The 16,850-nt window shown below is 55.2% G+C and overlaps 1 protein-coding gene across 2 annotated transcripts in view; it reads right to left on the bottom strand.

Annotated features, from left to right (window-relative positions):
- The window catches only part of FAIM2 (Fas apoptotic inhibitory molecule 2), a 33,441-nt gene that overhangs the window by 5,106 nt on the left and 11,485 nt on the right, over positions 1-16,850 (bottom strand). For both annotated transcript variants that reach the window (XM_027594979.2, XM_027594978.2), the window contains exons 6-11: positions 15,294-15,344; positions 14,917-14,956; positions 14,120-14,157; positions 13,497-13,584; positions 13,132-13,227; positions 11,373-11,426 (exon numbers count right to left, since the gene is read on the bottom strand). In XM_027594979.2, coding sequence (XP_027450780.2) covers positions 11,373-11,426; positions 13,132-13,227; positions 13,497-13,584; positions 14,120-14,157; positions 14,917-14,956; positions 15,294-15,344 — 367 coding nt within the window. The remainder of the gene's footprint in view (positions 1-11,372; positions 11,427-13,131; positions 13,228-13,496; positions 13,585-14,119; positions 14,158-14,916; positions 14,957-15,293; positions 15,345-16,850) is intronic.

Below are 16,850 nucleotides of genomic sequence, written 5' to 3'. Positions count from 1 at the left end.
GGCTGATTGAGCAGGAGGAGGGTGGCCCAGGAGAGATGACATTTTACCTGGGGCTTGAAGGACGACTTGGAGTTTGCTAGACTGAGAAGGCCTGGGGAGGTGCAGGCCATGGTGGGGAAAGTGAGGAATTCAGCATGGCAGGAGCAGGGGGCAACGGGGCAGAGGGAGAGGGACTAGAGCCCAGGGGCCGGAGGCTCCGATAGGGAGCATCTCCAGCATGTGGGACATCAAGGCATGACACCCTGGAAGGTGGGGGGTGGGGTGGGGGTGATTATGAGCATGGGCTTGAAAGTCAGCCCGAACTGAATCCAGCCTCAACTCCACTCCCCACTAGCTCTGGGACCCTGGGCAAGGCAGTCTCCCCGAGCCGGAATCCACATCTAGAAAAGGGAGATGAGTGTGCTTGCCTCCTGAGGTTGTGAGAATGAGGATGCGCACAGAGTGCCTGGCCTGGTGCCTGACACGCGGCAAGAACTTAAGGAATGCTGGCTGTTAATGTGGGCTTGTAGTTATTATCTGCAGAAGGAAAGGTGCCCCCTTGAGAACATGTCATAGGCTGCTGCCAAGACCCACGGGTCTCTGGCGGCCCATCAAGAAGGAGGAAATGTTTCTAGGGGACGCTGTGTAGCCTTAACAGAAGGAACGGGGAGAGCCACAGTGGGGGCTGAGGGGGGCCTTGTGCGGTGCAGGTCAGGCTCCCTGAGCTCAGCAGCACTGAGGGGAGGGTGCATGAGGACACAGGACCGGAGTCAGAACACTTGCATTTGAGCACTGTTTCCATCCCTCCATAGCCATCACCCGCCTGACTTTAGTGTCCTCATCTACAAAATGGGACAGTAATAATGACCACACCATAGCGTGGTGTTGAGGGTAAACGTATGACAGTGTATGTGGCATCAAGCATTATTATTCTCTCTCTTCATTCTGCTCTGCTCCTTCTGATTTGGATTTGGATTCCCACGGAAGTTTTCCCCTCTCCAGAGAGAACGAGCAAGGAGAGGGACCTCCATGCTGCCAGCAGAAGTTAATAAATTGCTGACCTGGCTTATCAATCAGTGGCTTGCTTCGTTGATTTCTCAAGAGCCCGGTCACCCCTGGGTGAGCTAATGAAATTGAATCTCTCAACCTAGAAGGCTTGGACCTGACCAGGTTCTGGGGGTGGCTCCTCCAAGGAGCACCCGCCCGGGAGGCCTCCCAGAGCAGCCAGCAGGCTTTGCTCTTGCAGAAAAGAGGAATGAAATGGTCTCTGCCCCTGCCCTTGGCCTGTGGCCATGGATGCTTATCGACGTGGTGCGACCTGGGATAGCCTGGCCCAGATTTCAGTTGCCCTGCCTGGTACCACCCAGCACTGCAGCCTCACACCTGCGAGTCAGCTGACGGCTTTCCACTCATTTAGTCCCAACAATATCGATCGAGCACCTACTATGTTCCAGGGAGCTTGCCTTCAGACGGCCGTCGGTCTAATGAAAGCAAATTATCAGGGATTCCCTTATGAGCATGCACTTATTGCAGGGGAAAGGAACCTGATAACCTTGGGTGATGGTGAGCATTGTTAACTAACGTCTCGGCTGAGAGCAGCTATGTTGGTCATAAGTTAACATCTTGGCAGCTAAGATCTTAGTTGAGAGCTAATACCTGCGTTGACCGCTGACGCCTGAAAGGTCACAGGTGCTTCAGCTGGCAGCCAGCTGAGCACGAGATGAGATGCTGCAGGAGGAGCACGCGGGAGGAGGGGCACGGCTCAGGGCCAAGAGGCAGAGGGGGAGTAGGAGGCTACTAACTTACCTCTGAGGCACCCTTTCACACACTAATCCTTGATCTCAGCTCCCTTCATAGGAGGTGGTATTATTATCACTGTTTTACATACGAGGAAAGGCGTCTTGAGCAAGTGAGTGGCTTGCTGACGGTCACTTCCCTGGAGCTGGATCCAGACCATCTGTCTCCCATTTTGATAGAGAAGCAGGTCGTGGTGGCTGGTGGGGGGGCGGGGGGAGGTCGTTCACAGAGGACAGAGGAGCCAAAGGCCAACTTGCCTCATCCACCCTGTTGGCCAGGCTGGGCCCGGTCAGGGCCCCCTGGCCACACTCCTGGCCTGAGGCTGCTGTGTCCTCGGCTTATGTCTGCTGTCCTCCCAGAGGTGAGGCTGAGAGACACTGGGAAGCCATGCCAGGCAGAGGCCCGCTCAGAGCCAGCAACAAACAGGCACTGAATACAAAAAGCTGGGGTTACCATGTGTTGAATCGGCATAAAAAAATAACACGGGGACCGTGTCCAACCTACAGAAATGCCAGAGTGAGTGTGCCAAGCAGCATACGCCCAAGGCCACGTGCAGCAGTGCTGGTTCTAACAGTGAAGGGTTTGGAAACTCCAGACGTGCAACCAGGGGTGGGTTAAATAAACCGTGGGCAGCACTATTGAGGTAGAAACATCTCTGAAATAAGCTATCATGAGAAAAGAACAGGCTGCAGAAAAATCTACATCATAAAATCCCCTTTCTGTAACAACAACAACAAAATACCTGCACAAGACTATGTCATAGACGCCTATATAGCAGTTACCTATAAAATGAATATAGAAAGGTCTGGAAGGAGAGACAATTGACCACAGCACTTACCACTGAGGAAGGTAGCGAAGGACATGCAAGTGACATTTGCTTTATCTATATTAACTGAAATAAATGAATGAATGTATTCATATATTAGTTAATTGGAAATTTTGAAAAGAAGGATCAAAGTAACACACAAAAAAAGAGCTGGTGAACCTTTTCATTGAATCCTCACACAAGCTTCTAGGACAGGCGTTCCGTTATCATGTCCATCATGAAGCTGAGGAGTCTGGGGCACAAAGAGTGTAAATGACTTGCTCACTTCACATAGCCAAGAGGACGGACCCAAAATCCCGTTCTCCTTCCACCATGTGACACTGCTTTGGGGCGTGTGTCTGTGTGTGTGTGTGTGTGTGTGTGTGTGTGTGTGTGTGTGTGTGTGTGGAAGGCTGGAAGAGGGGGGAAGAGAAGCACAAACAGAGCGCAAGGCCAAGAGTGCTGTAGGCTTCCTGGGGGGCTGTAGGGAGCGCTGGGCCCACCTGGCCTGGGCCTGGGGGATTCTATAGAAAGAGGCTGCCAGCCTTAAGCCCTTGTGCCCTTGGCCGGGTTGCGGGACAGGATGAGGGAGTAGGGGAGTGGAGGAGAGGCTGTGAGTGGAGACCTGGGGTCCACTGTTGCCTGGTGCCAACAGAAGATACTCGGAGTGTCAAAAGTTTAAATGGCAAAACAGCATCTGCCTGCAGCCCTGGGTCCTGGGGAGCACCTCCAGGTGGCCACTGAAGAAACAGGGTCTGGCAGGCACGTGAGCCAGAAAGCCTGCCCCAGGATAAAGGGGAGCAGTACATGAAAGTGTGTGAAAGGGCCCCTGTGTGGTCCTCTGAGGAAGGGCATGAGGGTAATACAGTGCTTAAAAACACGGACTGGGGAGTCATGCAGACCTGGGTTCAAATCTTCCAACTGACTACTAACAGGTGATATTATTTTTTTTTAAAGATTTATTTATTTATTTGAGAGAGAGAGAGAATGAGAGAGATAGAGAGCACGAGAGGGAAGAGGGTCAGAGGGAGAAGCAGACTCCCTGCCGAGCAGGGAGCTCGATGCGGGACTCGATCCCGGGACTCCAGGATCATGACCTGAGCTGAAGGCAGTCGCTTAACAACTGAGCCACCCAGGCGCCCGACAGGTGATATTATTGATTAATGATGTGCCAGGCACTTTCTGACTGCTTTGCATATAGTAATTCACTAGCAAGTCACAACAACCTACGAGGCAGGTACTATTATTATCTGCATTTTAGAGATAAGGAAACGGAAGCACAGGGAGGTGATATGATTTTATCAGCCCACACAGCTAGAATGTGGCAGAGAATGGATTTGAACCCCAGGAACTCTGCTCCAAAATTCGGTGCTCTGAGTTACAAGGTTAACATTTACAATAAGGGTGAAAGCTCTCATGGTAGTTGAGAAAGCACCAAGTTCCAGGTGCTAGGCTGTCTTCATTTTTCCTTTCGTATGTTGTCTTGTTTAGTTATTACCACGGCTTTGTGGAAGAGTTCATAGTAGCCCATTTTGAAGATGAAGCAACTGAGGCACAGAGAAGTCAAGTAACTTGCCCAAGGTCACAGTGGTAAGAGGATGAGCTAGACCTTGAAAATTGTTGGGGTAGCGCGCATGTGGACACCTAGAGAGCCCCCCGGCCCTTCTGATAGCACCTCTTTCTGGCTCTGCTCTGGGTACGAGGGCAGCGACTTGTGCCTCCCCTGCCCCAGCGTGCCAGTTAGATACTCCTCGGCCCTGCAGGAACTCTGAACCACCCCTCCCCTTCAGTCCCCCATCCCTGGGGGGCTGGGAGACGGGCTTCTTGCACCTTCTCCAGGTCAAGATGTCGGTTTGAAGGGCTTGGTTTGAGCAGGGCGTTTGTCGCTGAGCATTAGTGCCTCAGGAAGTGAAACTGAGGAGAGTCCTGGGAGGGGGACGCCAAGTGCACTTTCCCCCTGAAGGAGCAATCACCCGGCAATCCACCCTCCCACCTGTAGCCCTCAGAGGAAAGCACTCCATTTCTGGAGGGTTCAGATGAGGCCTCAGGGGAGGTGTTATAGGGCTGTTTTAGTGGCTGGAGGGTGGGTGGCAGAACAGAGAAGGTTCTCACAAGATCTTTCAGACTCATGTAAAAAACTGAGGCAAAAGAGCCTCTAAGCTCTGAATGAAATAAAGATAAGACTAAAATAAAATCATACACTTCCTTGGGTTTGTGTAGCCCTTTTTGCTTTTCAAAGTGTTTCTCTAATTGTGAAGAAGATAAGGCACATATCATGGCCCTGACTAGAAAAGCAGGGAGAGGGGTGGGGTGGGGGCAAACAGCAGTCTCTTTCCAGAAGCCTCCAGATGCTGTGGGGCTGGCCCAGGCCAGTCATGGGGACACAGGGGACACAGATTCTCTGTTGGGACTGGCTGGAAGTAACTGCTAAAAGCCTGGTCTCAGAGGTTGAGAAAGCCTCTCTGGGTCCTTCTGCTGTGGAGGGAGTCAGTCGGGAGGCCTGTGTTTTCCCTGTGAAATGGACAGGGAGGCAGAGTTGAAAGAATACTGGGCTGAGAGTCAGGAAAATGGGGCTTTCATCCAGCTTTGGCAGCTAACACTGTGTGCCTGTCTATGTGTGTGTGTGTGTACATACATGGTGTGTGGTACATGTGTGGTGTGTGTGGTGTGTGTGGTACACGGGGGGTTGTGTGCTGTGTGTGGTACGTGGGGGGATTGTATGCTGTGTGTGTGGTGTTTGTGTGGTACATGTGTGGTGTGTGTGGTACGTGAGGGGGTTGTGTGATGTGTGGGAGTGTATGTGGGGTGGGGGGCATCTCTCGAGGCCTCAGCACAAATAGGTCCATGCCAGCTCTGAGGGCTCAGTCTCTGCCCTCCTTTCTTCCAGGGGCTGAGGACAGATGGCTGTGTGCCTCTTCCCCATGGTCAGGGGCCAACAGCCAGTATTGGAGGCCCAGCACGTCTACAAACAAAGCATCTTCCTACCTAAGCCTCACTCACCCAAACACCATCGGGCCCTGAAATGTCCAGTTCTGACCAGCACATGTTCTTTCTACCACATATTCTTTCTGTCAGCCTGTCCCTGACCCTGGGGTTTCGCAGTGGCCTCTTAACTGGTCTCTCTGCCTCTGGCCTATCCACACAGCTTCTTGATAATCTTCCTTAAAACACAGAGACTGTGATGTTTTCTGAGGTCCCCAGACTGGCCAGGCTGGGCAGGGGAGAGTGTGTTCCTACTGGGCTTGTCACCTAATTTCTAAAGTCCTATGCCTAGTTTCTTCCCTAAGTTTCCTGGCTTGGCTTCCTGATTTAGGTGGCTGGGAGAAGTTAGCTTCCCGAAAGAAGGCCCAGCTCTGAGGTAGAGCCATGGAAGCACAGAGGCTCAGCCACAGTGGGAAACCTGCTGGCCTGACCTGCTCTCTCTCTCCCTGCCCCAGCCCTCCTGCTTTGTCCCAGCCCCTCCACCTTGCCCCATCATCCCACCCAGCCAAGCCCTCATGCTCCCCTGCCTGATCTTCCACGAGCTTCTACATGAAAGCACCCAAGAAGAGGGAATGACAGGGGTGAGGAGGATGAGGCCGCCCTGAGGTACCTGTGGGCTGACTCACCCGCTTCTATTGGCATTTGTGTCTGGTGCCCAGTGGGGGGTATGAGATAGGGGTGAAGCAGAAAACCCAAAGCCTCTTGAGAATGCACCAAGGCTAGACAGGTGAGGCCTAGGAGGGGCCTGTTCCTCAAGGCTGGACCTCGGCTCTAAGAAGCCCGGGCTCCCCCACGCCCCAGCTCAGCTTCATCCAACTTGGTGGCTCTGCGCGGCCAGATGACAGAGACTGTCAGGGAGGGGCTGAGGTCTCTAAGAGAGGAGACCATTTGATTCTAGCAGCCCTTCCAAGGCCCTGGCTGGGAGGATTGGGTAGGGGAGGGGGCTCCTCCCTGGGGTCTGGGACCCCCTCTGACGCCTCTCGTCTCTCTCACACATCCTCCTTGCAGCAGCTGGGCCGGGATGCTCTGAGCGCTGTCTTGTCATTCTAGTTGCAATGCTGGGAGGGCCCCTCATGGTGCTGAGACTTCTCCACAGGCTGGGGTGGGAGATGCCAGGGTGGGCAGATGAAGAGACGAGGGGACCACAGCTTCCACAGGACAGAACTGACACCGGAAGCAGGGTCATATTGAGGTCAGGGACATTCTGAGTTGGGGTTAATGGAAAGGACCCAAGACAGTTCTTGTGGGGCTGGGCCTCTGATGGCCTCTGTCCACCTGAAACTCAGAGGAGGGAGGAGAATGAATCGAGGGCCCCTCCTCAGCTCTATCCTACCCCAGGGGGCCCAGAGGACCTGTGGCACGTCTCCCCTCCTGGTGACCCAGGTGAACAAGGGGCAAGGGACAGAGCCGGGGGATTCACACTACACCATGCACTCCTGACCATTGTTTACATAATCGGCAGGAGGAGCAGGGCCTTTCAGTGTGTTGCTCTCCTAATGAGACATTAACTGGTAATTAGGCGCTGAGGCTTCTCCTCCCTGTGACTCACTGTACAACTGAGACTGACCAGCACCTTAGCCAGCCCTGACCCCTCGGCCGGCCGGCCTCTCAGGCCTCCACTCATTCCACAAACATCAAGGGGGTGCCTACTGGGTGCCAGGCACTATTCGAGGCACTGGGCATGTGGCGAAGAATGAGCCAGACAAAAATCCTTGCCCTCAAGGAACTTAAATTCTGCTGCAGGGAGACAAGCAATCAACAAAGAAATCAGGAAAATATAAGAGTGTGTCAGAGGATGAGAAGTGCTATGGTGAGAAATAAAGCAGGGAGTTGTGTGTGTGCGCGCGTGTGCGCGTGTGGGCGTGTGTGCATGCACAGTCACACAGGATTATAAACAAAGTGAAGACCTGAAGGCGGGGACACAGAGAGCTGGGAGTGGATCCGAGGGGACAGACGGAGGCAGCTGCAGGTGCAGAGGCGCTGGGCTGGGCGTGAGCCTGTCACGGCCAGGGGCAGCAAGAAGGCAGCAGAGTGAGGGAGGGGGCATGGGAGGAGGTGAGGTCAGCAGGGGCCTGGGGAGCGATCTCTGACGGCCAAGGGGAGGAATGATCTGACCTCATTCACCCTTAACAGGATCACTCTAGCTGCTTGCATTGAGCATTGACTGTGGGGGCCCCACCAGTGGGAGCAATTCAGGACATGGACAAGGGAGTAGCCACGTAGGTGGAGACAAGTGGTCAGATTCTGGCTAGAAGGTGGAGCCAACAGAATTTGCTGCGGGGCCAGATGTGGGGTGTGAAGACAGCAGAGGAGTGGAGGATGTCAGCAGGGCGTTTGGCCTGAGTGACTGGAAGGAGGAGTTGCCATTGACAGAGATGGGGAAGTTGTGGGAGAAGCAGGGGTTCAGGGAGAAAGCAGGCGCTCGGTATTGTACATAATAGGTTTGGGGTGCCTCACAGATTTCCAAATGGGGATACTGAGTAGGCAACTGGAAATTCTAGTCTGGAATTCTGGGCTGGAGATGAGTTTGAGGGCCATCAGCATTAAAGATGGTATTCAAAGTCTTGAGACAGTCTGAGATCCCGTGGGGAGTTGAGGGTAGAGAGAGAAGAGCTGATGGCCCGATGGCGCTCAGTGTGAGCAGGGAGGCTGGAGGAAAACAGGACAGCTGGTGGCCAAGATGCCCAGGGAAGAAGATGCTTCTGGGTGGAGGAATGAGCAGCGGTATCAAACAAGCTGAGTCTGGCAAGGTGAGGGCTGGGAGATGACCTCTGGATTTAGCAACATGGAACCTGTTGCTGACCCTGGTGAGAGCATTAAGAGGATTCAGAGAATTGGAGAAGGATTGGGAGGAGAGCGGGTAGGAGACAAACTGGAAATACAGGTACCCCCTCTTGCCGAAAATTCAAGTTACACCATTTCATTTTTACCAAAGACATGCAGTAGTACCTGATTTCACTAACCAAAAGAAATCCAAAGAGAATTTTCACTTTTATAAAAAAAAAAAAAAGTATCAGCCATAGCATCCAGGATTTGCTTTGCAGGGAGTTGTTATAGAGGCGACATGCACCCTGAGCAATGAGCGGCGCCCCCAAGCTCCTTGCCTCGGAACCACACCCAGCATCTCGGCATCAAGCTGCCGCAGCTTGGAGACATGTCTGTGAGCTCCTGTGTTTTATCTCTATTTATTTTGTGCCAAAGGTCAGCAAGATGCGTCCTAAGGTAGCAGAAAAACCTAAGGGGTTATTTTTGGGGTCTGGGACACTCAAAATCTCTTCCGTATAAATTAATGGTCATTGCTTGTTCAGTTTACACCGTTCTAGTTTACGAAAGCTTTCATAGGAACGCTCTGCTTCCAAGGGGGAGCCTCTAGTCAGTGTAGATTCCCTTATTAGAGCTTCTTGCTCTAAATGGGGGTGTTAGAAGGGGATGTGGGTCAAGAGTGGGCTGTGTGTGTGTGTGTGTGCATGTGTGTGTGTTTCCAGACGGGAGAAATTATAGCCTGTTTCCACGCTGATGGGAATAATCCAGGAGAGAAGGCAATGCTGGTGGGGGTGGGGAGCAGGGGGGTTGTTGGAGAGAGCTCCCCAGCTTCCCCCCAACTCCGAACTCATAAGAGTTGTCTTCTTTGAGGGGGACCACAGGGGCGCTGGAAATGACACCAGGCTGGGCACAGGACACCTGGGTCCTGTCCTAAATCTGCCCCTTACTGGCAACGGGACTCTGTACCAGCCCGAAATACCCAGGGCTTCAGATGTGGAAAGCAGGTCTTATAACATCAGCCGCTGCCTCCCTCCCTGGGTTGTGGTGGAGAGCCCATGAAGTAACAGGCGTGAAAGTGTTTTGTAAAATGTAAAGGGTGGAACAGATGATTGGGATTATTTTTATTATTCTAATAACACAGGGGATTACTAAACAAATTTTAGAGATTACTGTTCATCCAGCCCCACTTGTATGTACAGCCTTCCCGCTAAGCTGACATACTCACTGTGACCTGATCCACATGAAGCCAAGTAACCTCCCAACCCCCCACTGATGCTCCTCTGCCTCTCACTCTGCCCTGCATATTCACCCCTCTTCTTCCATTCGTCCCTGGCAAAAGCTGCCCTCCGAAGCCTCCCAGGCTCGCTCCACCCTGCCCCCCCCCCCCCGGGTGGCCCTGCCTCTTTCTTTCCTCCTGGCCCTATTCCCTATCCATCCTCTTCACCGAAATTTGTTTTAAGTAGGTACTGCCTGGAGGAGAGAGCTTTGGTGCAGGAGCCAAGAGAAGTTAGTGCTGTGTGGTGACCAAGCTTCCCGATTTGCCCAGGATTTAGGGGTTCCCTCAAGAAGTGGGACTTTCAGTGCTCAAACTGGGAAAGTTCCGGGTAAACTGAGATAAATTGGTCAACCTAGTCTTGACCAAGGCCATGGTTAGTTGATATGCCCTTCTCTTGCCAGTCATTCAACTTCTTTGTGGTCCAGTTTTCTCATCTATAAAAGGAAGGGCTTGGAGTTTCACTAGATTCCTTTTCAGTCCCTTCCAGCCTCAGGTTCCAAGCCTGAAGGTCATTTCCTCATTCCACAGATATTTCCTGAATGCCACTATGTGCCACGCACTGTGCCCCTCCTGTTGACCGTGGCATCCTGGGCACAGAACACAGTACCTCACACATAGTAGTGCTCCATAAACAGCTGTGGAGATGAATGAATGAATCTACCACACCCCGTTTCTTGTCCACACCCCTCAAAACATCTGCTCCTAGTTCTGACCCTCCATTTTTTCCAGTCTGTCACTCACAAGCCTGTGGAACCTGTGAATAAGCCTAGAACTCTGGCCAGACTGAGCTGAGCTGAGCATTCCAATGAAGGAGGGAAGGAGGGCCGGGTGGTGGCTGCTAGTGCTGGCAGTGAATGTTGACCTTGGGTGCTCCCTGAGAAGATGTTACCAAGATGAGCTTGCCCACCTCGGGGGTGGGGGTCCTGGAGCACTGTCACATTCAGGTGCACGGAGCCCACCTGAGCAAAGGGCCTGTGGTGGGCTGCTCCAGGCAGTTGTCTGCCCCTGGTTACCTCCTGTCTCCTGGGCCTCTGCTTCCAACCACCCCATGCCCCTCCCCATGTGGCCTCAGACCCAGAGTGGGGCTCTGGAACGAGACCATCCGGGTTCCCAGTCTGGCCCTCCACCTCCTAGGACGCCGTGTGGACTTGGCCAAGTCATTTGGTCTCTGAGCTTCAGGTTCTTCATCTGAATCTGATAACAATAGATCCTATTTTATAGAGTTTTGGTGAGGACGAAATGCACATGAAGGGCTTGCTGGTGGGGGAAGTGCTCAATAAATATTAGCTATTACTGTTATCATCGTCATCCTCATTGTCATTGTCAACACTCTCAGTCCAGTGAGAACAACCAAGAGCGAGCTTGAACTAAGTGCATCTCTCACACTTGGAATCTCCCTGACTCCAAGAAGCCTTCCCACATTACCCCTAGGAGAGCAATGACTTAGTCCCTGTGGCCAGGGCACCCTCATTCTCTCACCCCCCCCCACAAGCAGCACTGGCCCTCCCCAGGACCCAGGGGTGCCTCTTCTCAGCTCTGGCTAAAGCTCTAATCCTGTTGTTACAACCTCCCTCCTTCCCTGCCCAGCTAAGCTGCGTGTCCCAGAGACCAGAGAGAGTTCCCTGATTGCGGCATTGAGCCCTGACCCGCCCCCAGGAGCCTCACATGGTGTCAGGGAGGAGGACGGTGAGGAAGACAGGGACAGAGGAGGGACCTGGGGAGGTGATCAGAGGTTGAGGAGGCGGGGCCCCCCCAGGGAGCCACACTCACCAACGTAAACACGCCCGCTCCCAGGACGGCATATACTGCATGGAGCCAGGGCACCTGTGGAGCAGACATGGAAAGGGTTTAGGTTGGTGGGGGCGAAGGGGCAGAGAGAAGGGCTTAGTCCAGAAACCAGAGGACATAGCACAGACCTCCGTAGTGGATTCCATCTCTCACGGGACCCCCCAACTCTCCCCAGCAGTCCCTAAAAAGCCCCAGAACAGAGAGGGGTCCTTGATTCTCTGTGGGCTCAGGGTGGGTCTGGGGAAGCCCAGGATAGCAGTGATCATGGAGGGACTAGCAGGGCCGTTCCCGGGTGATTGGTACTTGTTCCCTGCATACACAGCCCCAGACTCAGGCTGAATGAGGGAGACTCATCCTGTGGGACCCCTGTCATCTTCCCAGCCTGAGCCTGGCCTCAGGTTGCTACCTCCCCACCACCGCCCAGTGCGAACTCATCCCTGTCCTGTGTGGGGTCTGTCTGTTCCTCTGTAGGGGAGCTCCCGAGCTTTGTCTGAAAGGGTGAGGGGCTCAGGGGGGTGGGGGGGTGTCCTCTGGAGTCCCTACCAGGTGTGCATGATGGGATTGCTTGCAGAGACTGGAACAGCACCCCTGCCCAACCTTGGTTCCCCCTAGGTCTCAGAGGCACCCAGGTGGGTGTGGAAACTCTGCAAGTTTCCAGTCATGTCCCCCTCCATAGGGCCTTCACCCAGAAAAGTCCTGGAAACACAAGCACCCCAGTGGCCTGCGCTGAGTCAATAAAGGGTTCTTTGAAGCTCTGAGGCCCCTTCCTGTAACTGCACCCCCATCCTAGATACACAGAGGGCCCCCAGACCAGCTCCGGTCCCTCCCTTCGTCAACAGGATCTTGGGAAGTGCCAAGGAAATGCTAGAGTCAATCCTGAGGTCCTGGACTTGGAGCCAATAACCCTGGGGGCCGGAGCTGGGCAGGATGGGGTGGGGGAAGGGGAGAGTGAGGAATGCGGCTCCTAGCCTAGCAGAAAAGGGGCAGCGGTGGGGATCATGCACCAAAAGTGGTTAAGAGGAGCCTTGGGTGGGGGCTGGGGGGTGTAAGAACTGAGCCCTCTAGCAGGGGTCTAATAGTCTCATCCCTTGGGTTCCCAGGATTAAATCTCAGGCCCCTCCCGTGATGCCCTCAATCTGCCCCCTTCTCCATCCGCAGCAGCCTGACTGCGTCAGTCACCACTGAGCCCTCTGCAGTCCTGGTTGGATTTCCCGGGACCGACCGGCCGGCTGAGATTCGGCTGGCCCCACTGATACTCTAATGGGGTCGGGGTATGCTCAGAGCCCCACTGCCCCACCTCCTGCCTGCCTGGCCAGCCAGATTCTGTCTCTCTGGACTTCGCTGCTCCCTCAAGAGCTCCGGGGGGCCCTTGCTCAGGGCCCTTCTGGGCCTCGTGGCCCTCTGGCGCTCCTGTGCTCCCTTCTCTGCTCCGGGATTTAAATGTGTTGTGCTCCCCCCCCTCAGCCTCACCTCCCCCCTAGAGGGGAGGATGAGAAAGATGAAGCTGGATGTGGCCCGTGGTGCAAGCAGGTGCCCAGGCCTGCCAAGAAAAGCCTCCTTGTTGGTTTGCTTCTCCTGCCGACAAGCCCAGGGCAGGTGCCAGGAGGCCTGGACAGGAAGGCAGGCTGTAGGCCTTTGGCTCTGGGCCTTCCCCAGAGGGCGGGGGAGGAAACAGCACGTTTGGGCAAGGTGGGCTCTCCCTCCCTCCCCAGGGCCCCACTGAGAGACCCGGGGGACTCACATATTGGAAGGGCAGGAGGATGGCCAGGATGAGTCCACTGAAGAAAAGAGTCATGAGCAGCACGAAGATCACACCCTGGCAGGAGGTGAAGTCAAACTGCAGGGATGGGACAGACGTCAGCTGTTGGGCCTGCACAGGAGGGCTGCGCATTCCCGGGGGGCCCCGGCTGGGCAGCGTGCTGGTGTGCTGGCCAGAGGGCGGAGGCCTACACGGCAGCCTCACGCTGCCCCCTAGAAGCCGGCATTCCTCCTCCAGGGGGCCTCCGCAGACCCTACTCACCCCTCTCACCTCTCCCTAGCCAGGGACCCAAGCCTGGGGCCCCCCATCCCACAGGCCTTGCCCTGCCCACCAGCCCCAGAGCTGACCTTAGTCTGGAAGCTGAAGACGGTGACGGAGAGGCAGACAAGAGCCGTGATGCCCAGGCACAGCAGGACGGACGTGGTGTTGTAGTAGCTGCAGGACGTGGGCCAGGGGCTCAGCTTCAGGCAGGCCTTCTGGTCTCCCTGGCCCTCCCCCTCTGCCAGCACCTGACCCCTTGACCTCAGCTCCCCACCCTCCCCCTTCCCCTGGCCCTCCCTCTCTCTGCCTTCCCAGCTCTTCCCTAGGCCCTGCCCTCCCCAACATGCTTAGACTCAGACTCCTGTTAGAAGGATCTTGAAGAGGTGGCAGTAGAGGGTGGGGGGAGGGGAGGGGGCTTTGTGCTGCTGCCAGGAGGTGGCTCCCAGGGACTGGGGTGATCAGCCAGTCTGGGGTCCTTCAGGCTGCAGCTCGAGAGAGGTCACCTTGCTCCCCTCCGTTCCCCACCTCCACCCCGCTGACCTGGCCAGGTCCCGCTGTCACTGTGGAGTGGAGCGTGCGAGAAGAGGGCTCCAGGCCAATGTTTCCTGCCCGCCTGAACCCCCTCTCATCTGAATGCTCTCTGAAGGGATGTGGTCGGGAGCAGCTCCCCTCAGAGAGTGGTCCGCCCCCCTCCACCTGTCCCCTTTACCTGGACAACATCCCAGTGAGGTAGGCCATGGACAGGGTCTGGAAGGAGAAGCAGGATGAGGGAATGCTCCAGGACTCAGCCTCTGGGGGCCCGAACACCTTCAAGGCCCAGCCTGGGTCTCCACCCCTGGTGCACACCCCTCAGCCCTGCATCGGCCTCGCCCCCACATACATTCACTTCCACAACTCAGGCCTGAGGCCTGGTGAGGAGCGTCCTGGCAGGGCTGCCCTGGCTGTCCCCTTCCTTCTTTTGCAGTCCTGCTTCCACCTCCCCGCACCCCAACTCTCTGCAACCCACCCCTCATTATCCAGAGCTCTAGGATGCCTCCTTCAAACCCCTTAAAGACAACATCACAAAGAAAAGAGAGAGTGGATGGAGTCGGGGGGAGACTAAGACCATTTGGAAAGAGAGGGTGGGACGTCTGTAGCAGAAGTGGGGTGAGAGGGGCGCCTGGGGGGCTCAGTCGTTAAGCGTCTGCCTTCGGCTCAGGTCATGATCCCGGGGTCCTGGGATCGAGCCCCGCATCGGGCTCCCTGCTCCGCGGGAAGCCTGCTTCTCCCTCTCCCACTCCCCCTGCTTGCGTTCCCTCTCTCGTTGTCTCTCTCTCTCTCTCAAATAAATAAATAAAATCTTAAAAAAAAAAAAAAGAAGTGGGGTGAGAATACTCCTGCCGCCACCAGTGACCTCACATTGGACATCCCCATCCCAGACTTCTGGGCCCTCGAAGCCCAGCCTCCTTCTCCGCTCCCACCACCTCCACTCGCATCTGTCCCCAGCCCCACCCCTCGGTCACTTACGAAGATGGTCAGGAGAATCAGGTTCCAGGGGAAATGCCTCCTGCAAGGCAAGCCACCGAGTTCAGAGGAGAATGGGGGGGACCGACAGCCACAGGCCGGGTCACTGCCACGGTGAGGAGGTCTCGGCCTCACCACATCCCCACTCCTCGGAGCCCCTTCCTTCAGCCACATCCCCAGGTACCCCCATCAGTGGATCCACACCGCTCTGTTGCTACCTCATGGGCCCCAAGTAAAGGAGGGAGGGGCAGGCTTGATGGAGCCCAGAAGATAGAGCCCTCTCAGAGATGCACAGACTACTGGGGGCGGGCAGGACCGAGGCCAGAACTTTCCAGATCCTGCTCATGTTCCCACAAGTTGCTCCTCGAGCCATCACATACCTAGGTCCAGAACAGCAGGCCAGGGTCAGATAGGTCGCAAAGAATACAGCGCTGTGAGAGACAGAAGGACGGGCCAGTCAGCCCGTGCCCCCTGAGGCCACTTCACCCAGTCCCCTGCTCCTTCTCCTCTCTGCCACCCCTGCCCACAGGTGCCAGGCAGTAGGATCGGGTTGGGGGAAGGGTGTTTAAGAGGGCAGTCATCCTAGAACCTGGCAATTGGCAGGCTGGTGGTCCAATCCCCAAAGGACAGGAATGGGCATTGGACGAGCTTCTGGAAATACTGAGTCTGGGGTGCCACGGGGCAGCTGACCACCCGATCCAAAGTGGCTTCCCCAGACACTCTCAATACTTCACACAGAAAGTTTGTCTACGGTGTTTTCTATGTGCCAGGCAGAGTGCTAAATGCTTTATGACTATTAATGGATGCAATCCTCGCACCTTCTTGCTCCAAGTCCTAGCTTGTGACCACTGCCTCATACTGCCTCAGCCCCTCCCGCCCTTCTCACTAATTGTAATCATCACCTTGTTACTTTATTGTTGGTCTACCTAACTAGAGTGCAGTTGAATCAAGGGAAGGGCCCTCATCTGTCCTGCCAGCACCTGGCACAAGCAGGAAGTACCTGTGGCATGAATCTCTGGATCAGGTGGCCACGTCCAGCGGACGACTGCCCGGGAGCTCCAGTGCCACACAGTAACAGGGGCTGAGGATTGAGGATTTTCTAGAGAGCAGTGGAGGTGAAGGCCAGTCCAGGAGGTGGAAGACGAGGAGCTGAGGACCCCAGGGGCATGTTCATGCCTACCTAGATTGGTGCCACCACCAACGAATGGTCTCCAGCCCCCAGTGGGCTCTCAACATGGCGCCCGCCATCCTTGCCCTTCTGCCTCCTCGGTTCGTCACCTATCCCCCACAGCAGCAATTCCAACCATCCTCCTCCACCCACAGACCTCCCAGGCTGCCTCACTCCTGCACGGTCCGGCCTGATGCATCCCAGAAAGATTTGAGATGATGCGGGGCTCCCTTGGCTCCCTGGCTGCCACCTGCAAACATCGTATCATGCGTCTATGTGCCCTTTTTCCTGTCCTTCCCAGGTCCCAGACCAACCCAACCATCCCAGGCTCAACTGCCCCACCACCTCTATCTCTAATACCTCACCCTTTCCCCTGGCACCTCTCCCACACAGCCCTCCGCAGCTCTTTTCCATCTTCGGCCTACGTCTTCCCCAGTTCCAGCTACTGCCACTTTATCCACCCTCACAGATAAGCTTGAAACAGTTGTCCCCACTTCACTGTCTCCTTCTTCATCTCCAAATTATTCCCCAACCCCGCAAACCCAAATCCAGCCCCACTTAAGGAGAGCCAGCTTTGCCACATCCCTGTGACCTTGTTGAATCCAAGTGACACTTGTCAGTCCCTGTCTTACCTGACTTTTCAACATCTGATCACTCCCATTGTTCCCCTGGTTCCACAATGACACACTCTTGGGTCCCCGTCTACCTCCCGGGCCACTCCTTCCCAGTCTCCCTCAGGGTATCTAAGTATTGCCTGTTCCTTTGGTAC

This window comes from Zalophus californianus, chromosome 9 (genome assembly GCF_009762305.2).
Source record: "Zalophus californianus isolate mZalCal1 chromosome 9, mZalCal1.pri.v2, whole genome shotgun sequence".
Taxonomy (NCBI): Eukaryota; Metazoa; Chordata; class Mammalia; order Carnivora; family Otariidae; genus Zalophus; species Zalophus californianus.
The sequence above is the reverse complement of the archived record's forward strand: the minus strand, read 5'-3'. Positions and strand labels throughout refer to the sequence as shown.